Consider the following 21996-nt stretch of genomic DNA (forward strand, 5'->3'; position numbering starts at 1 on the left):
CACATTGCCCTGTACACAGCCACACACTGTACAGAGTCACTCATGGTACACAGCCTCACACTGTACCCAGCCACACAGTGTACACAGCCTCACACTGCCCTGTACACAGCTTCCCACTGTACACCACCACTTACTGCTCTATACACAGTCACATACCGTACACAGCCATACGTTGCTCTGTACACAGCTTAGCGTCGCACTATACATATCCTCACACAGCTCTATGCACAGCCACACACTGTACATGGCTATACACTGCCCTGTACACAACAACAACCAAAAATTACATTTATAGAGCGCCTTTCATGTTGGGAGGACGTCCCAAGGCGCTGGACAGTCAGGTTCAGGGGTCACTGTACACAGCCACATACTGGACACAGCCACATACTGGACACAACCACACATTGTACATAGTCACACACTGCCCAGACAGGCAGTGAGACAGACAGGCAGAGAGGCAGACAGAGAGAGAGGGAGATTGACAGAGTGCTTGTGGCTGGTGGAGCTGATGGACATGTTGGAGTTGATGCCCAGATTACCTGTGGGATGCCATGCAACTATGACTCCCAACATTTTCCAAAGGCATGTCCATGTGGGAATTGGGTTTCCCAACTATGATGTCTGTGAGTAGAGGGGCAAGGAGGTGGAACTGGGAGGTAATGAGAGGGGGAGGGATGGGGTCGAGGGAGCAGGTGGTTGGGTTCATGCGGGTTATAGTGGTGGTGAGAGAGGAGTGGGAGATAGGTTCGAAGGTTACATCATAAACCTGTCCCGGTCCACTGCTCCTGTTCCCACCCCATCATCACTCCTATTAAAAAAATCCTCCCTGGACCTATCTCTACTCCCTAACTACCGCCCCATCTCCAACCTCCCTTTCCTCTCCAAGGTCCTGGAACGAGTTGTTGCTTCCCGACTTCGCTCCTTCCTCTCCCGCCACTCCCTTCACGCATACTTCCAATCGGGTTTCTGTGCCACTCACAGCACAGAAACAGCCCTGGTCAAAGTGACAATTGACATTCTGTCCATCTGCGATCAGGGCTCCCTCTGCCTCCTTGACCTCTCTGCTGCCTTCAGCACCGTCAACCACTCTATCCTCATCCACCGCCTCTCCTCTCACCTCAACCTTCATGACTCTGTCCTTGACTGGTTCAGATCGTACCGCTCACACCGCCTGCACTTCATCTCCACAACAGTTTCTCCTCCAGCCCCCGTACCATCTTGTGCAGTGTTCCTCAGGGCTCTGTCTTGGTCCCCTCCTCTTCAATATCTATATGCTTCCACTTGGTGACATCATCTGCAGACATGGGGTCAACTTGCACATGTATGCGGATGACACCCAACTGTAGCTCTCCGCTTCCATCCTGGACTCCAGGACCACTGCTGTCCTGACAGAATGTCCTGGATGAGAGCTAACTTTCTTCAGTTGAACGTCAACAAGACCGAGGCTCTCCTGATTGGTTCCCGTCAGCACCTCCTCACCTCAGGCGCTGACAGTATCACAATCCATGTATGCACACTCAACCTTACGAAGCCAATCTAGAACCTTGGCATCTTGTTTGACCCTCAACTATTCTTTCTACCCCACATCTCTGCCATGACCCTCTCTGCCTTCTCCCACCTCCGCAACATTGCCTGGCTCTGCCACTCTCTCATACCACAGCCACCAAAAGCTTTCATTACATTGAGGCTTGACTATACAAACTCCTTGCTTGTCGGCCTCCCCAACTCCTCCTTCCATATCCAGAACTCTGCAGCCCGTGTCCTCTCCCGCACCAGGCTCTGTGACCCTATTACTCTCAGCCTCGCCCGACTCCACTGGCTTCCCATCACACACAGGATACAGTTCAAGATCCTAGTCCTCACCTTCAAAGCCCTCCATGGTCTTGCTGCCCCCTACTACCTCTGTGACCTCCCATCACCCTACCATCCTGCCCGCTCCCTCTGCTCAGTGGGCTCCGGCCTGCTTCACAGCCCCCACCTCGCCCGCCCCTCCATTTGCGGGCGGGGCGGGCGAGGCAGGGGCCACTATGTCCCCACCCTCTGGAACTCCATCCAGCATTTCCTCCGCCTTGTCCCCCGCCTTGCTTCCCTTCAAGGCCTATCTCAAGACTATCTCTTTGACCGTGCTTTCGATCACCCTGCTTCCCCCCACTGCCCTCCACCCTACCCGATCCCGGTCCCCAGCTCTGACTGTCCAGCGCCTTGGGGACATCCTCCGGACATAAAAAGAGCTTTACAATGTAATTTTGTTGTTGTTGTTATGTGGAGGGAGGATGGGTAGAGGCCAGGGTGGGAGGAGGAGATGGGGAGGGTGTAGTAAACGGAAGGGCAGAGGCAGCTGAATGGATCCCCTGAACTTTGGATTCAAGGATTCAACCAAGATTTCGGCCACGCTCCCTGCCCTTCAACCCTCCCAATCCCGACCCCCAGCTCAGATCCAAATCCCTGAGTGTCCAGCGCCTTCGGTCGTCCTCCCGACGTGAAATGTAATTTTGTATTGTATTAGATCATGACTGAAATCACCTCCATTGCCCCATATCCTTTAATACCCTGACCTAACAAAAATCTATCTACCTCAGTCTTGAAAATTTTAATTGATCCAGCATCCACAACCTTTTGGGGGAGAGAGTTCCAGATTTCCACTACCCTTTGTGTAAAAAAATGCTTCTTGATTTCACTCCTAAATGGCCTAGCTCTAATTTTAAGAAAATGTCCCCTTCTTCTGGATTCCCATATCAGAGGAAATATTTTCTTTGTGTCTACCCTGTAGTATCCTTCTATTATTTTAAACACCTCAATTTGTTCACCCCTCAACCTTCTAAGATCAAGGAAATCCAGACCAAGTTTATGTAACCTATCCTCGTAATCTAACCCTTTTTAGACCTGGTATAATTCTGGTGAATCTGCACTGCAAACCCTCCAGAGCCAATATATCCTTCCTGAGGTGCGGTGCCCATAACTGAACGCAGCACTGCAGGTGGAGCCTGAACGAGGGGTATACAATTGAAGCATCATTTACATTCCAGTTCCCTTAAAGACAAAGGCCAACATTCCATTAGCCTTTTTGATTATTTTTCCTATCTGTGAACCAGTTTTTAAATGATTTGTGTACATGCACTCCCAAATCTCTTTGCTCCGCCACAGTTCTTAGTTTCTCACCATTAAGAAAATATTCTAATTTTTCATTCTTGGATTACACAGTGGATGACCTCACACTTCCCTACATTGAACATCATCTACCAGAATTTTGCCCACTCACTTAATCAATCTACATCCCTTTGTAACTTTGTACTCCCATCCACACAACTTACTGTGTTTCCAGCTTTGTGTCATTGCAAATTTGGGTATTCAACTCTCTATTCCCTCATCCCAGTCGTGTGTGTGTGTATATATATATATATAGTGAAAAGCTGAACATCACTTGTCAATCCCACCAATCAGAGAACGTTTCCTTTATTCCAACCAATTACCAAGTTAATCATTTTTTTGCTAATAATCTCTTGTGCAGAACCTAATCAAATACTTCTGAAAGTCCACAGACACTCTCTTATCCACCATGTTAGTGACCTAAAAAAATTCAACTAGATTTGTCAGACATGGCCTACTCTTCACAAATCTATGCTGACTCTCTTTGATTAGCTCATACTTGTCCAGATGCTCTGTTGCTCTGTCCTTCCTCATCATCAAAGATCTTCCTCTATGACCATGCTTTTGGTCATCCTCCCACCTCCACCCCACATTGCCCTTCACTCCTCTTAATTCCAATCACCAGCTTGGGTCAAAGGGAGAAGTTAAATTAAAGAAGATCAAAATAAAGAAACAATAGAAGGGAGGAGGTTAAATAGGAACAAATTACACAGAATAACACATTACTGCACAGAAACAGGCTATTCGTCAATGCTGGTTATGCATCCACATGAGCTCCCTCCACTCCTATTCTTCTCACCTAATGCCCTTCTATTCCCTTCTCCCTCATGTCTTCATCAACTTTCCTCTTGAATATAATAATGCTAATAATGATACTCCAACCACAACTCCCGGCAGTGAGTTCCACATTTTCACCAGTCTCTGTTAGATCTGTTGCTGACAAGCTTAGATTTATATCCTCATCTCATCTACACCTGGAAACAGCACATCAACATCTACCTTATTAAATCCTTTCATAATCTTAATCCTCTCGATCAGGCCCCCTCTCAGTTGTCTCCTCTCTTAGGACAAAAGCACCAACCTGTCTACTCTTTCCCAATAGCTGTATTTCTTATCCCTGGAACATCCTCAGTTCCCCAAATCAGTCCCTCCCAGGAACCACCCATATACAACTGTTACATGGTCCAGTGTAGCTGTGTTACATTGTAAGTGTAGTTCTCTGCTGTTTTCTAATGCTGTGTTGACACTATTCTGGGCCTAGGAGTATTGCATTTTTCAGTGAGGAGACATTGTGTTTCTTGCTATGGATCCCTTCTGTTCGAACCTATATGAGCCTTTCTGTGAATGAAAGGGTGAAAGGGATGAGGTTAATGTATGACAATCAAGGAACGATGTAGCGATGTAGAGGCTCAGTGCTGACCACATGAATGTTCCTCCTCCCGGCAGACCTATAAGCAGCAGGGTACAACTGTCATCCGGCTCGGAGACACAGTCATCCCTTATCACGAGGACTTCAAGGTGTACATCACCACCAAGCTGCCCAATCCTCACTACACGCCTGAAATATCCACACGTGTTACACTCATTAACTTCACCCTTTCCCCAAGGTGAGACACTGAGTGTTCCGAGTGACGGTGTCAGATAAATCCATGGGTAGCAATTACTTTGGGTTATTATTAAAGAAAAAACATTGTACCTCAGCATAGAGCAGGGTATGTTACCTCTTGTCCAGTGCGGTGTGCTATTGTGGCCAGGGTCTGGGGTGGGCAGAGGCCAGGGCCTTGGGAGGGAAGAGGCCAGGACCAGAAGGGGAAGAGTGAGGGTAAGATAAGGCTGGGTATAGAGATTGAGGGGCAGAGACATGTTTCTCTCCATCAGATTCTCTCAATTCATCAGTCTGAGCAACAGCAGCGATCTCCTGAAATATTCTCAAATCCTATTTCCAGATCTGGGGCCAGAGATGGTGATGGGGCTAGTGATGAGGATGGTGAAGGGGCTAGTAATTGGGCTGGTGATGGAGCTGTGGGTGGGATTACCCTGCATCCCACCCATAGCCTCATTGCCAGCGCCATCACCCTACCCTGCAAACCAAAGCCCTAAAGTGGTCCTAGTTGGATAAGCAGCAGGAAAGCTTGCCAGATAACGTTACCAAAGGAAAGCTATGCTGTTTTGGCTGGTCAGACTTCAGCAGTTAGCCCAACTTATCCCCAAGCCTTGACTCTTGCCAATCTGCACCTAATACTTTCCTCAATTAGTTAACCAGGATGTCTCTCCAGGGAGACAATGCCCATTCCATTTCATCAATACATCAATACATGGCCGACCCCCCCGTCCCCCCCCAAAAAAGATGGGATCAGGTCTGATGGTAGTGTTATTGCCGGTGCTGGATCACGGGATGCCTGTCAGGTGAAATAGGCTGAGGTACTAACTCGCTCTATGTCACAGTGGTCTGGAAGATCAGCTCCTGGGACGGGTCGTGGCTCAGGAGAGACCAGATCTGGAGGAGGCTAAAAATCAGCTGATTATCAGCAACGCTAAAATGAAAAAAGAACTCAACGACATCGAGGATCAAATCCTGAACCGCCTCAGTTCTTCAGAGGGCAATCCTGTGGATGATGTGGAGTTAATTAAAGTCCTTGAAGCCTCCAAAGTGAAAGCTGCAGAAATCAAGGTTGGTATCAACTTCATTTCCATCAGATGATAATATTTTAACTCTTGATATTATTGGCACGTATGTGATGTGATGAGGCATGTGTGATCTTAGAATTATACAGCACAGAAGGAGGCCATTCGGCCCATCGTGTCTGTGCTGGCTCTTTGAAAAGAGCGTCCAAATCAATCCCTATAGCCTTGCAAACTTGTTCTCCCCAAATAATTATCTACTCTCTTAAAAGTTGTATTGAATCGGCTGCCACCACGCTATCAGGGAATGCATTCTAGATCCAAAAAACTTGCTGTGTGAAAAAAGTTTTTACTCTCCTCTGTTTCTTTTAACAACTATTTTAAATCGGTGCCCTTGGGTTACCGACCCACCCACCAGTGGAAATAATTTCTCCTTGTTCACCCTATTGAATCCCCTCATTATCTTGAAAACGTATTAAGTCTTCTGTTAACCTTCTCCGCTCCAAGGAGAATAATCCGAGCTGCTCCAGCCTCTCATAACTGAAGTCCCTCATTCCTGGTACCATCCTGGTAAATCTCCTTTGCATCCTTTATAAAAGTTCATCATAACTTCCTGACTTTTGTATTCTATGCCCCTATTTGTAAAGCCTAGTATCCCGTTTGCTTTTTTAACAGCTTTGTGTACCTGTCCTGCCACCTTCAAAGATTTACCTATATGAACCCTCAGGTTTCTCTGTTCCTTCACCCCTTTAAGATTGTACCATCAGCGTATACTGTCTCTCCTCATTCTTCCTCCCAAAATGCATCATTTCACATTACTCCACATTAATCTTCATCTGCCCCCTGTCTGCCCATTTTACCAGTCTGTCTATGTCCATTTGCAGTCTACTACTATCCTCCTCACTGTTTACTACTTTTCCTAACTTAGTATCATCTGCAAACTTGGAAATTGTATTCCCTACACCCAAGTCCAGGTCATTTATGGATCAAAACAGCAGAGGTCCCAATACCAACCCCTGGGGGACACCACTGCTCACTTCCCTCCGGTCAGGAAAACAACCGTTCACCACCACTGTCTACTTTCTGTCTCCTAGTCAGTTCTGTATCCGCTGCAACTGTCCCTTTAATACCGTGGGCTTCTATTTTGCTTACAAGTCTCTTATGTGGCACCATGTAATCCATATAAACTACATCAACTGCACGACCTTCATCCACTCTCTCCATTACTTAATCAAAAAACTCTGTCAAGGTTTGTTAGACATGATTTGCCTTTAACAAATCTGTCTTGGCTGTCCTTTATTAAGCCATATTTTTCTAAGTGAAAATTAATTTTGTCCTGGATTATAGTCTCTAGAAGTAATAATAATAATAATTCTTGCATTTGATATATGCAAGACGTCTTCTGGACGTCTCAAAGCGCTTCTCAGAATATACTGTAAAGTGAATTGACTGTATATTTGTGGGCAAAATGCAGCAGCCAATTGCATACAGCAGTGTCCCACAAACAGTTGTGGATTGAAGTGACCAATTTTTTTTCTTGAGGAATTATTATCAGGCGTGTGGAGTAAGGAAACTTGCCCAAGGTTTTACCTTGGCTGGGAAGTTTCCTCACTACTGACATTAGGCTGACTGGCCTGTAGTTCCCGGGTTTATCCTTCTGCCCCTTTTCATACAGGGGAGTAACATTTGCAACCCTCCAGTTTTCTAGCACCATTCTGGTGTCCAAGGAGGATTGAAAGATTATGGCCAGAGCCTCTTTTATTTCCCCCCCTTCTTCCCTCAGTACTGTAGAATGCATCCCGTCAGAACCGGGTGACTTATCTACTTTGAGCACTGTCAAACTTTTTAGTATTTATTTTTGTTTATTCTTATCCTGTCCAATTTCTCTACCCTCTCCTCCAATACTGTGGCATTGGCTGCATCCTCTTCTTTTGTGAAGACAGAAGCAAAGTACTCATTCAGTATGTCAGCTATGCCCTCTGCTTCCACAAGATTTCCTCTTTGGTCCCTAATTGACCCCATCCTACCTTTGACTAACCTTTTATTCTTTATATGTTCATAAAATACTTTAGGGTTCCCTTTAATGTTACCCATTACCCTTTTCTCACACAATCGCTTTGCTCCTCTTATTTCCTTTTTCAGTTCTCCTCTGTACTTTCTATATTCTGTTTGATTATCTTCTGTATTTCGAACCTGACATTTATCATAAGCCTCCTGTTTCTGTTTTATTTTAATCCCAGTTTCCTTATTCATCCAGGGAGGTTTGGATGCCCAACTTCCCCTTTGTGGGAATGTATTTGTTCTATCCCTGAACTATCTCCTCTTTGAAGGCTTCCCATTGCTCGTTAGCTGTTTTACCTGCCAATCTTTCTATCCGGTCTACCTTGGCTGGCCCCTTTGCAACTCATTGAAATTAGCCCTCTTCCAGTTGAGTATCTTCACCACTGATTGTTCCTTGTTCCTTCCCGTAAGTACTCTGAACCTAATGGTGGTGTGATCACTGTTGTCCAGATGCTCCTTCCCGTAAGTACTCTGAACCTAATGGTGGTGTGATCACTGTTGTCCAGATGCTCTCCTACTGAAACCTGCCCCAGTTGCCCCACTTCATTCCCCAGAACTAGATCCAACACTGCTTCCTTCCTCATTGGGCTGGAAACATACTGATTCAGAAACTTATCCTGCACACATTTCAGGAATTTTTCCCCTTCCTTGTCCTTTACACTATTATTTTCCCAGTCTATGTTAGGATAATTGAAATCCCCCATTCTCACTCCTCTTTTGGTTTTGCGTCTTTCTGAAATCTGCTTGCAGATTTGCTCATCTATCTCCTTCCCACTATTTGGTGGTCTATAGTATACACCCAACAGAGTAACAGCTCCTTTCTGCTCCTTCACTCTAACCAAATAGACTCAAGCATGTCGACCCTTTCCAGGGCCATAACCGTGTCTTTAATCGATATTGCCACACATCTTTTTTTTTCCTTCCCTATCCTTCTGAACACATTGTAGCCAGGAATATTCAGCTCCCATTCCTGCCCTTGTTTGAGCCAGGTCTCCGTTATTTCCACTACATCATAACCCCATATGGCAACTTGAGCCTGCAGTTCACAATCTTATTTGTCACAGTCCGTGCATTTACGCACATGCACTCCAAGACCGACTGAATCTGCTCTGCATTTCTCCACCTTCTAATTCCCCCTTTTTCTGGACTACTCCTTGTTACATTGCTATTTGTCTCTCCCAGCCCTCCATGTAACTTGTTTGTCCTCTCTAATGCTACATCCTGATTCCTTTCTCCCCTCAAAATTATTTTAAACCCTTCCCCACAGCACTAGTTAATCTCCCTGCGAGGACATTGGTCCCAGCCCCGTTAGGTATAACCCATCCACTTTATACAGGTCCCACTTGCCCCAGAACTGGTCCCAATGTTTCAGGAACCTGAAGTCCGCCTTACTGCACCATTTCTCCAGCCATGCATTCGTGTGTTTGATCTGCTGTTTTGACACTCACTTGCACGAGGCACTGGGAGTAATCCAGAGATCACCACCTTTGAGGTCCTACTCTTTAGCTTTTTCGCTCACTTCTGATACTCTCCCTGTAGGATCCTCAGCTCTTTTCCCTTACGTTATAGATCCCAACATGAACCACTACTTCTGGATGTTCCCCTTCACCCTTTAGAAAGATTGCACCCAATTCATAATGTCTTCAACCCTGGCACCAGGGAAGCAACATACCATGTGAGAGTCACGTTTTTGATTGCAGAAACGCCTGTCTGCAACTTTCATTGTTGTGTCCGCAATGACAACTGATTGAAACTCTGTGTCCGACTGTGCATCCATTTGCTTTTGACTCTTCCTCTCCCCAGAAGTGTCATCACCCTGACCAGTATTCAATATAGAGAACTGGTTTGTGAGTGCCAAACTCTCAGGGCCCTGCCATATTCCTAGACATATCTTATATTACTTTGATATAAATATTATATATTTTATAATTATGCACTTCTTTCCCCCATGCACCGAATTCCCACTCTCACCAAATTCCTTACCAGAATTCTCACTCTGTTCCAGCTCACTCAGTTCCCTCTTCACTCTGCTGGGCTCTCTGCTCAAGTGGTGATGAGAGTGGGCTCAGCACTCACATTGTTTATCATTAGCAACAGGTACTGAGGATCTGGGGATATAGCAGAGAGGCTTTCTCCAACCTATTTCCTGGATCAGCAGTGAGGTGGATTTGTGGCAAACACAGGAAGCGGCTGCAGGGAGGGAGAGCTACAGCCTACACTGACCAGTCTCTAAGCACCCTGGGGACGGGGTTGGCTTCACAACAGGCACATCTGTCCGCCAGATAGCTGATGAGGAAACTCTGAGACTTAAGGTGACAGCTGCTGGAAGGCGTTACCTGGAGTCCAAGTTGGTGACCACACATTTGTACATCCAACTTTTGGAATCCACCTTGATTGGCCTGCAGAGAGCCAAGTAGCTGCTGCTTAAACTCCGCACCTCCAACTGGTGGAACCATTGCTCAATAGGAAGGGATGTGTGCCTGAGCTGCAGACATGGTGTCAATGCTCTCACACATTTCATGCTAGCTGTGTTACCCACCGGGAAGCTTGCAGGGAATTCCTGGTATCTGCCATCCACCTAGTGAGAGCTCAAATCCGCACTTGTCGGAAGTCAAATGACCAACAAGTGACTATCCTTGGGGGGAGATAAGCAGTGACTCTTTGGGGCTGAAATTCCACACGCTGCTCCTGTCTGAATACACAGTGACCTGCTGCAGCCCAAACATAGACACAGAGCTTCACTCAGAGCCGGAATGTGCTGTGAATGTGTGAGGTTGACAGTGGCTTGCGTAGGTGGCAGTAACCTCCTCTCTGATCTGCCACAGATGAAGGTGACGATAGCTGAGCAGACAGAGAAGGACATTGACACCACACGGTTGCAGTATGTGCCTGTTGCAGTGCGCACGCAGATTCTGTTTTTCTGTGTGTCTGATCTGGCCAACGTGGACCCCATGTACCAGTACTCGCTTGAGTGGTTCCTCAACATCTTCATGTCAGGCATCGCTAATTCAGAGCAAGCAGGTACTTGACTTCCTGCCGCCAGCACCTCCCGGCTCTCCCCCACCTTACCTATCCCAGACTTTACTATCAGCAAAAACACACCTCACAGTACAGCACAATACAGTACAACCCAATCCAGTGCAGTACAGCACAGTACAGTGTGCCATGGTACAGCACAATATGTTAGAACAGTAGAAATTTGCAGCACAGAAGGCTATATGTAAATTAGATGGACCTTGGTCTTCTTTTACCTCGCAAATTCTTATGTTCTTATTTGCTGCACATATTTCTCTTGTACATTTAGTTTCTCACTATTGCATTCAGTTGATTCTCTCACTGACTGCCAGAATCTAAGAATCTCACTGTCTCACAGACACTGTAGAGAAGAGGATCCATCTCATCAATGAGTACTTCACCTTCAGCCTGTATTGTAACGTGTGCAGGAGCCTGTTTGAGAAGCACAAACTGATGTTTGCATTCCTGGTGTGTGTGAGGATTATGATGAACGAAGGAAAGATCGACATGGTCAGTAACAACAACAACTTGCATTTACATAGCACCCTTTACACATGGTAGCGTCCCAGAGCACTTGACAGTGGTGGAGTGGAGCACGATGCCGAGCCGAGGGTAGGGGAGAGATGACCATACACATGATCAAAGAGGAAGGTCTTTAGGCGCGATCTGAAGATGAGAAAGGAAAGCAATGCAGTGGAGTCCTGTAGCTTAGTGGTTAGAGCACTTGCCTTGCAAACAAGAGGACCTGAGTTCAATTCCCGGCAGGGTGAAATGTTGGGCAAGTTTCCTTACTCCGCTTCTGATAACCTAGCAGTACAACAACAACAACAACAAGATTTCATTTATAGAGCGCCTTTCATGTCGGGAGGACGTCCCAAGGCGCTGTACAGTTGGGTCAGGACCTGAGCAGGGGGGAAATGGTCAGGGTGGGGGGAGGGAAGGGAGGGAGCGAGGAGGGGGTAGAGAGTCGAGAGGGGAGCTGAAGGCACGGTCAAAGAGAAAGGTTTTGAGACCGGCCTTGAAGGAGGAAAGGGAGGAAGCGGTGAAGGCACTGGGGGATGGAGTTCCAGAGCCTCGGGGCTGAGAGGCTGAAGGCCCGCTCTCTGATAGTAGGGCGGTTAGGGCGGGGGATGTGGAGCAGACCGGAACCAGAGGAACGAAGGGGGTACGAAGTTTATTACGGGTGAGTATGTGGGTGCCGTAATTTTGGATCAGCTATATTTTGTGAATGGTGGAGCTGCGGAGACCGGCGAGGAGGGCATTTGGAAAGTCGGAGCGGGAGGTGACAACAACAACTTGCATTTATATAGCGCCCTTCATGCCGGAGGTGTCTTGGAGCACTTGATGCATGATGAACAAAGCTAGCCCGTTGCTTTAGTTCTGTTGCTCCTTCCTCTCAGCATACACAGGTGTTAAACCAAATCAAATTTACAGCCCATTTTGCTTCTGCTGATGGTTTTCCCCCTTGGATTATGTCCTCTGACACCACAGTGTCCTCATCCAGTGGTTTCTACGTGTCCACTGGCCCTCACGAAGGGTTACGCGGTACACATAATTAGAGTTAATAGGTTTGTAACACAAAATGTGGTGATTGACACAAACTTACATAAACAAATTAACGAAAATAGTGTAATTGAGAGTCAATCAAAGTGGGAGTTTTTCAATATCTCAATCACTTATTGAGCATCAGGAACAACGAGTGTTTTACACAGCTTCATCTCACAACACTCCCTGGCTTAGTCTCTCACACTCGTCTCTTGAGACATTGTGGGTTCAATAATAACAATGATTAATAATAATGCTTGCATTTTGTATAGCGTACTATCACGTCATCAGGACGTCTCAAAGAAAGTCACAGGAAATACTGTAAAGTGGATTGACTATTTTGTGGGTTCAATCCCATTTCAGGGATTGTGACATGTATATAATGAATGCTGTGACATGTACGTCTCTCCTTCACGAAACCTCACAATGAAGAAGTGTAGAATTAGTAAAATGTGAAAAACATGTATTGTGTAAAATACCTGTAAAAACGTATCTGTAACCAATGCACTTCCATAGTCGCTCCTTCCAAACAATAAATAGTCATATCTCCCTTTGAAGCAACCTAGTTATCATCAGCCCATTGAATTCAGTAAGTCAGTGCTGTTATGACTGCAGCCTACTGTAACGCATATGAATAGCTTGGTGTCCTGTGGCTCAGATGGTGTCTGCATTGTTATCCCCACAGGAAGAATGGCGTTTCCTGCTCACTGGGGGAAGTATTGAAAAGACAGGCCCAAACCCCGCCTCAAGCTGGTTGTCTCAACGAGCGTGGAGAGAAATCCAGACACTGGGCAATCTACAAATCTTTTCTGACTTTCCCAGCGAGTTTCAAAACAACCTACAAGAATTTCAGTTTCTCTTCGATAGTATTGAACCTCACAGGTAATTCATTGTTACAACAGACATACCCTGTGCCCCTCCTCCTTCAGCCATTGGTTCCTCCCATTGCCCACTTTCCCCTCATCCAAAGCAGGAGGCGCTCAGACTGTATATTGCTGTGGGCAGACCACACCCTGAATACTGCACACAGCTCTGGTCTGGCCCAAGAGCAACCAGGCTGATCCCAGGGATAGAGGAATGAGCTACGAGCAATGATTAGACACGCTTGGGCTCTTCAGTCTTGAGAGAAGATGACTCAGAAGTGTCCTCATAGAGATGTACAACATTTTAAACTGATTTGAAAAAGTAAACCCAGATCAATACTGTAGACTAAGACAGTAGAATAAGAAGACATAAGGTGGTTGAGGCTTGGACACCAGACTTATTTAAAAAGCAACTTGATGCTGTGATGGGGGGAACAGTAGAATGGGTGTTCTGGAGGGATGGGTCGGAGCAGAGAAGGTTGTAGAAGCGCATGGTATAAAAGGGACAGTGGTAGCATGGATCCAGAACCGGCTGGGAGCCAGAAAGCAGAGAGTGGTGAACGGCTGCTTTTCTGACTGGAGGGAAGTGTACAGTGGCGTTCCCCAGGGATCGGCATTAGGACCACTGTTCTTCTTAATATATATAAATGATCTGGACTTGGGTATAGCAAGTACCATTTCCAAGTTTGCGGACGACACAAAGTTAGGTCGGGTGGTAAACAGTGAGAAGGATAGGAGCCAACTGCAGGAAGACATAGACAGAATGGTAAAATGGGCGACACATGTCAGATGAATTTCAATGTGGAGAAATGCGAGGTAATGCATTTTGGTAGAAAGAATGAGGGGAGGCAATACAGGCTGGTAATACAATGTTAAGGGGGGTGACGGAACAGAGAGACCTGGGGGTGCAGGTAAATGAATCCTTGAAGGTGGCAGGACAGGTAGATAAGGCTGTAAAAAGGACATATGGGATACTAGGCTTTATAAATAGGGGCATAGAGTACAAGAGTCAGAGGTTATGATTAATTTATATAAAACACTGGTTAGGCCTCAGTTAGAATACTGCGCCCAGTTCTGGGCACCGCACTATAGGAAGGATGTTAAGGCATTGGAAAGGGTGCAGAGGAGATTTACAAGAATGGTACCAGGAATGAGGGACCTTGATTATGAGGAAAGGGTAGAGAGGAGAGGATTATTCTCATTGGAGCAAAGAAGGTTACGAGGAGACCTAATAGAGGTCTTCAAAATCATGAGGGGATTTGATAGGTTAGAAAGGGAAAAACTGTTTCCACTGGTCGGTGTGTCGGTAACTCGAGGTCACAGATTTAAAATGGTTTCTAAAAGAAGCAGAGGGGAGGTGAGAAGAAATTTTTTCACGCAGCGAGTTTTTCGAATCTGGAACGCATTGCCTGAAAGGGCGGTCGAGGCCGATTCAATAACAACTTTTAAAAACGCGGTGGACGGGTATTTGAGGAGGACGGGTTTGTAGGGTTATGGGGAAAGGGCTGGGGAGTGGGGTTGACATTACATTGTTCTTTTCAAAGAGCTGGCACAGACTCGATGGGCCGAATGGCCTCTTTTTGTGCTGTATGATTCTATGATTTATCCGAACCGATCTTGTGAGGAGCAGCTCCATTAAATCATTGCTTGTGTGACAGGAGAGGACATGGGACAATGGCTGAGTAAATATACTGTGCTTCAGTCTCTCAGTGGAGCAGCCTGGAGTTTAGGACAGGATTAGGGATAGGGAACCCAACAGCTTAATTACAAACAAGTACTTATGTGTGAGTAGTCCATTCCAATCTCACTGTCCATCCCTAAATCTGGCTGGACTGAGTCAAAAGCTACCTCGCCGCAGCTAAGTTGTCCATCTAATCCAAAATCATCATGGAGGCCAACCTTACAGGACAACCTCATATTCTCCAGCACATAAGTTAGCATTAGAAAAAGTAAAGATGACAGTGCAGAATAGCATGCCAGATAATAGGAAAATGTTAACTAGGGGTAAGAAGCTTGGCAAAGTAGGTAAGGAATCAGAGAGTAGAGGAAATGGTAGGAAATTAAAAATGTTATATCTAAATGCATGAAGCATTCGGAAAACAACTGACGAATTAAAAGCACAGATAGACACATATGGGTACGATCTAGTAGCCAGCACTGAAACATGGTTACAAGGAGATCTAGGGTGGGAGTTAAATATTCCAGGGTTCTCAGTTTACAGGAAAGATAGGCACTGTGGGAAAAGAGGTGGGGGCTGACCCTGTTAATTAGGGATGAAATAAAAGCAGTGGAGAGGAAGGATCTGAAATCCGATGACCAGGAGGTCGAGACAATATGGGTGGAAATAAAAAATAATAAAGGGCAGAAAATATTAATGGGAGTGGTTTATAGACCCCCAAACAGCGATCACAATATAACACAGGGTATCAATCAAGAAATCAGTGGAGCATGTAGGAAAGAAACCAGCAAAATAAAACTAAAAAACTCATTAAGAGCGAGAAAAAGGGGTATGAGGGTAAGCTACGTGGGGAATATTAAGTCTGATTGTAAAAGTTTTTACAAGTATATTAAGAGGAATAGGCTAGTGAGGGTAAATGTAGGTGCACTTCAGTCAGAGACGGGAGAACATGGCAGAGTCCCTAAATGGGTACTTTGCATCTGTCTTCACCCTAGAAGACACAACAAGTCTGCCAACAATAGAAATGCATCAAAGGGATAAGGACAGGGAGCAACTTAGGGAAATTTTCATTAGTAGAGAATTGGTGCTAGGGAAACTGTTAGCACTAAAAAGTGACAAATCCCCTGGTCCGGATGGCTTGCATCCCAGGGTTTTAAAAGAGGTAGCTTATGAGATAGTGGAGGCTTCATCTTCCAAAATTCCTTGGATTCTGGAACAGTCCCCATGGATTGGAAGATCGCAAATGTCACACCACTATTTAAAAAAGGTGGAAAGGAAAAGATGGGGAACAATAGGCCAGTTAGTCTCACATCAGTGATAGGAAAAATTTTAGAATCATTGATTAAGGATGTGGTAGTGCGGTATTTAGGGGAGCACAATATAATTAGGCCAAGTCAACATGGCTTTACAAAAGGGAAGTCATGTTTGACAAATCTCAGAGTTTTTTTAGGACATTTCCAGTAAACTGGATAAGGGTGAATCAGTGGATGTGGTCTATTTGGACTTCCAGAAGGCATTCGATAAAATGCCGCATGAAAGGTTAGTCCAAAAGTTAAGGCCCATGGAATTGGGGGGAGCATTAACGTGGATTGGGGAATGATTAACGGGTAGGAAACAAAGAGTAGGGATAAACGGGTCCTTTTCAGATTGGCGGGATGTGACTAATGGAGTGCCACAAGGATCAGTCCTTGGGCCTCAGCTATTTACCATCTACATCAACGATCTAGATGAGGACATCGAAGTTAATATATCTAAATTCGCGGATGACACAAAACTAGGAGGAAGTGTCAACACAGAGGACGACATTAAAAAAATGCAGCGAGACATAGATAGGTTAGGTGATTGGGCAGGTAGGTGGCAGATGAAGTATAATGTAGGGAAGTGCGAAGTCATCCACCTAGGTAGCAAAAACAGTAGAGCGGGTTATTTTTTAGAAGGGGAGAGATTGGAATGTGTTAGCGTCCAGAGGGACTTGGGTGTCCTTGTACACCAATCACAGAAAGTTAGTCTGCAGGTGCAGCAACAATTAGGAAGGCGAACGGTATGTTAGCATTCATTATGAAAGGATTAGAGTATAAGAGTAGGGAAGTCTTGCTGCAACTGTATAGGGCCCTGGTGAGACCACACCTGGAATACTGTGTACAGTTTTGGTCACCTTAGTTAAAGAAGGATGTACTTGCCTTGGAGGGGATGCAGCGTAGATTGACTAGGTTAGTACCAGGGATGAAGGCGTTGAATTACGAGGGTAGGCTGACCAATTTGGGCCTATATTCTCTAGAATATAGAAGAATTAGAGGGGATCTTATAGAAACCTATAAGATCATCAAAGGGAATGATAGAGTAGATAGTGGGAGATTGTTTCCCCTGGTTGGAGAAACTAAAACCAGGGGTCACAACCTTAAAATCAGAGGCAGCCCTTTCGCACTGAGTTGAGAAAGAACTTCTTCACTCAAAGGGTGGTGAACGTATGGAACTCACTACCCCAAAGGACTGTTGACGCTCAGTCCTTGAACATATTCAAGACTGAGATATAGATTTCTTATTGCAAAAGAGATTAAAGGATATGGGGATAAGGCAGGGTTAGGTTATTAGCTGGAGTTAGATTAGAAAATCAGCCATGATTGAATGGCGGGGCAGCCTCGAAGGACCGAATGGCCTACTCCTGCTCCTAATATGTTATGTTAAACCAACTCCTCAACCATAAACCACCTTCCAATGTCTCTCTCATCCTCTCCTCCAACTCCAAATGTGAGGAGATGATGGACTTCTTTGAAGTCTGACAAATCTAGTTGCATTTTTTGAGGAGATCACTAACATGGTGGATAACAGAGTGTCTATGGATGTTGTTTATATAGACTTTCAGAATAAAGGATATGGGGTAATGGAGGTGATTTCAGCCATCAACTACTACAATACAAAATTACATTTCACGTCGGGAGGACGACCGAAGGCGCTGGACACTCAGGGATTTGGATCTGAGCTGGGGGTCGGGATTGGGAGGGTTGAAGGGCAGGGAGCGTGGCCGAAGCCTTGGTTGAATCCTTGAATCCAAAGTTCAGGGCATCCATTCAGCTGCCTCTGCCCTTCCGTTTACTACACCCTCCCCATCTCTCCCTCCCACCCTGGCCTCTACCCATCCTCCCTCCACATAACAACAACAACCAAATTACATTATAAAGCTTGTTTAAAGTCCGGAGGATGTCCCCAAGGCGCTGGACAGTCAGAGCTGGGGACCGGGATCGGGGAGGGTGGAGGGCAGTGGGGGGAAGCAGGGTGATCGAAAGCACGGTCAAAGAGGAGGGTCTTGAGATGGGCCTGAAGGGGGGCAAGGCGGAGGCAGAGCAGGTTGTGGCAGAGATGTGGGGTAGAAAGAATAGTTGAGGGTCAAACAAGATGCCAAGGTTCTAGATTGGCTTCGTAAGGTTGAGTGTGCATACATGGATTGTGATACTGTCAGCGCCTGAGGTGAGGAGGTGCTGACGGGAACCAATCAGGAGAGCCTCGGTCTTGTTGACGTTCAACTGAAGAAAGTTAGCTCTCATCCAGGACATTCTGTCAGGACAGCAGTGGTCCTGGAGTCCAGGATGGAAGCGGAGAGCTACAGTTGGGTGTCATCCGCATACATGTGCAAGTTGACCCCATGTCTGCAGATGATGTCACCAAGTGGAAGCATATAGATATTGAAGAGGAGGGGACCAAGACAGAGCCCTGAGGAACACTGCACAAGATGGTACGGGGGCTGGAGGAGAAACTGTTTGTGGAGATGAAGTGCAGGCGGTGTGAGCGGTACGATCTGAACCAGTCAAGGTCAGAGTTATGAAGGTTGAGGTGAGAGGAGAGGCGGTGGATGAGGATAGAGTGGTTGACGGTGTCGAAGGCACGTAAATGGAGTTGAGGTATAGATCAGCCATAGAATGGGGGAACTGGCTCAAAGGGCTGAATGGCCTGCTCCTGTTACTGTGTGTGTGGTCACACCAGGCCTTAATGAGCCCGAGTCCCCCTGGACTGGGTAACTGAAAGCTAATGGAACAGGTGTGTTGCAGGATGCTTTTGCCAGGGGTGCTGGGTTCCAGGCTGGATGCCTTCCAGAGGCTGCTGGTGCTGCGCTGTCTCCGGGCCGATAAAGTCACCAACGGCATGCAGGACTTTGTGGCTCTGAACCTCGGACAGAAATTCATCGAGCCTCAGGTCAGTGCTCTCATCTCACAGATATCTGCACCTCACACACGTCCGCACCTCATACACCTCACACATGTCCACAACTCACACGCCTCGCACACGTCCGCACCTCACACTCCTCGCACACGTCCGCACCTCACATGCCTCGCACACGTCCATACCTCACATGCATCTGCACCTTGCACACGTCTGCATCGCACACACCTCGCACACGTCCATACCTCACACGCCTCGCATACATCTGCACCTTGCACACATCCGCACACGCCTCAAACACATCCGCACCTCACATGCCTCGCACACGTCCGCACCTCACATGCCTCGCACATGTCTGCACCTCACACGCCTCGCACACGTTCACACTTCACACGCCTCGCACACGTCCGCACCTCACATGCCTCGCACGCGTTTCACACTTCACATGCCTCGCACTCATCCGCACCTCACATGCCTCGCACATGTCTGCACATCACATGCCTCGCACATGTCTGCACCTCACATACGTCGGCACCTCACATGCCTCACACAGGTCTGCACCTCACACAGCTCGCAAACTATGTGCTCCTCACACACGTCTACACCTCACACGCCTCACACACGCTGCTCACATGTCTTGCCCATGTCTGCACCTCACACGCCTCGCATACGTCCGCACCTCATATGCCTCGCACATGTCTGCACCTCACACGCCTCACACACGTCGGCACCTCTCACACCTCGCACACGTCTGCACCTCACACACTGTGTGCTCCTCACACACCTCTGCACCTCACACGCCTCACACACTCTGCTCACACGTCTGCACCGCACACGCTGTGCTCCTCACACGCCTCGCAAGTCTGCAGTGACCTGTGTCAGTGAAGGATGTGCGTGTGTTGCAGGCCTCGGAGCTCTCCTCCATGTTTAAGGAGTCGGGGCCTGCAGTGCCGTTGGTCTTTGTCCTATCCCCGGGAACGGACCCCGCCGCAGACCTATATAAATTTGCCGAAGAAATGAAATTTTCAAAGAAAATGAGCGCCATCTCGCTGGGCCAGGGCCAGGTAAGCTCCCTCCACAGGGCATCTCACACACCGCTGGCCTGATTAGCTTAACACTGAGGCTCTGACACACAATCAGCCATTGGGCCTGCAGGCAGGGCCGGTTACACAGCATTATTCCTCGCTATTATTCCTATTTTTCTCCAGGAATGAGAAACACTGTCTCCAAGGTCCTTTACGTGTGACACAGAGACCGTGGGGACATACGGTGTGCAACCATTGGGATAGGCTGTCCATCCCACCCACAGCACTCAGCCAGCCCTCATCAAGGTCACTGTCTCTCTCTCTCTCTCTCTGTGAGCAAGGCTCCCTCTGCCACCTCACTCCCCTTTGGCCTCTGCACTGTGGACCCCTCCTCCTTCCCCCTGAGTGGGGCCTGCCCCTGACTCCTTGAAATAAGAGTTAACTTCCACACATACACAGATGGCACTCAAATCCCATCTCCCGCAGCTGAAACTCCAGGTCTTCACACCTCACATACACACACCTCACATATACATACATACACCTCAAGTACACACCACACACACCTTATAACAGTACCCGTTGCCTTCATTCCTCTGGGTCTGGCTTCCTCCTCATCCCCCGAGTCCTCCGCTCCACCCTCGGTGGCCGTGCCTTCAGCCACTACACCCCGAGGCTCCAGAACTCCCTTCCTCACTCCCTTCATCTCGCTCACTCCCTTCCCATTTTCAGGGCTCTGCTGAACACCTTTCTTTTCGACCGCGCCTTTGGTCACCTTCCTCCCCCTCCCCCTGGCTTGGCCCCGGGATCCGTTACTGTAAAGCGCTCTGAGACGCCGCTATATAAATCCAAGTTGTGGTTGTTGCTATACACATCTCACAAACACCTCACATACATACCTTATGCACATAGAATCATACAGCACCGAAAGAGGCCATTCGGCCCATCGTGTCTGCGCCGGCTCCGAAAAGAGCATTCCAACTCACACACACCTCACATATGTACACCTCACATACATGCACATACAGTTCAATAGACACAGACCTCATACACACTTCACATACACCTCACATACACACACACCTCACATACACACAGCTCACATACACACACCTCATACATACCTCACACACCTCACATACACCCACAGCTCACACACACCACATACACACACACCTCATACATACCTCACACACACCTCACATACACACACCGCACACACACCACACACACACACCTCACCTACACACAAAAACACCTCACATACACACACCACACACACACACCTCACCTACACACAAAAACACCTCACATACACACACATCTCATACACACCTCACATATACACACACATAGAATCATGGAATCATACAGCATAGAAAGAGGCCACTCGGCCCATCATGTCTGCACCAGCTCCGAAAAGAGCAATCCAACTCAATCCCATTCACACACCTCATACACACACACCCACTTCACATATACACACACCTCACACATACTTCACCTACACACAAACACACCTCACATACATACACATCTCACACACACAAACACACCTCACATACACACACCTAACATACACACAAATACACCTCACACACGTGACTCACACATCTCACATACGCACACACCTCATGCCACACTTCACACGTATACACTCACAATTTATTGATAGGAATGTTGTTGGGAAGAGGTGCTGCTCGTGACACTATTTCTCTAATTAACAGGGTCCCCGTGCGGAAGCCATGATGCATAACTCAATGGAGCGTGGCAAGTGGGTTTTCTTTCAGAATTGTCACCTGTCGCCCAGCTGGATGCCCTCTCTGGAGAGACTCATTGAAACCATCGACTCAGATAAGGTGCTTCTGTTCCTCCAGAGCGTGAT

The 21996-nt window shown here is 47.0% G+C and overlaps 1 protein-coding gene across 1 annotated transcript in view; it reads left to right on the forward strand.

Moving 5' to 3' along the window:
* dnah1 (dynein, axonemal, heavy chain 1) overlaps positions 1–21996 on the forward strand; it is a 267942-nt gene that overhangs the window by 225348 nt on the left and 20598 nt on the right. Inside the window, exons 62-69 of the mRNA XM_042339689.1 lie at positions 4594–4754; positions 5593–5818; positions 10656–10851; positions 11204–11355; positions 13076–13272; positions 18975–19119; positions 19992–20150; positions 21839–21970. Of these exons, the coding sequence (XP_042195623.1) occupies positions 4594–4754; positions 5593–5818; positions 10656–10851; positions 11204–11355; positions 13076–13272; positions 18975–19119; positions 19992–20150; positions 21839–21970 (1368 nt within the window). The remainder of the gene's footprint in view (positions 1–4593; positions 4755–5592; positions 5819–10655; positions 10852–11203; positions 11356–13075; positions 13273–18974; positions 19120–19991; positions 20151–21838; positions 21971–21996) is intronic.

This window comes from Callorhinchus milii, unplaced genomic scaffold (assembly GCF_018977255.1).
Source record: "Callorhinchus milii isolate IMCB2004 unplaced genomic scaffold, IMCB_Cmil_1.0 Scaffold12, whole genome shotgun sequence".
In the NCBI taxonomy this organism is placed as follows: Eukaryota; Metazoa; Chordata; class Chondrichthyes; order Chimaeriformes; family Callorhinchidae; genus Callorhinchus; species Callorhinchus milii.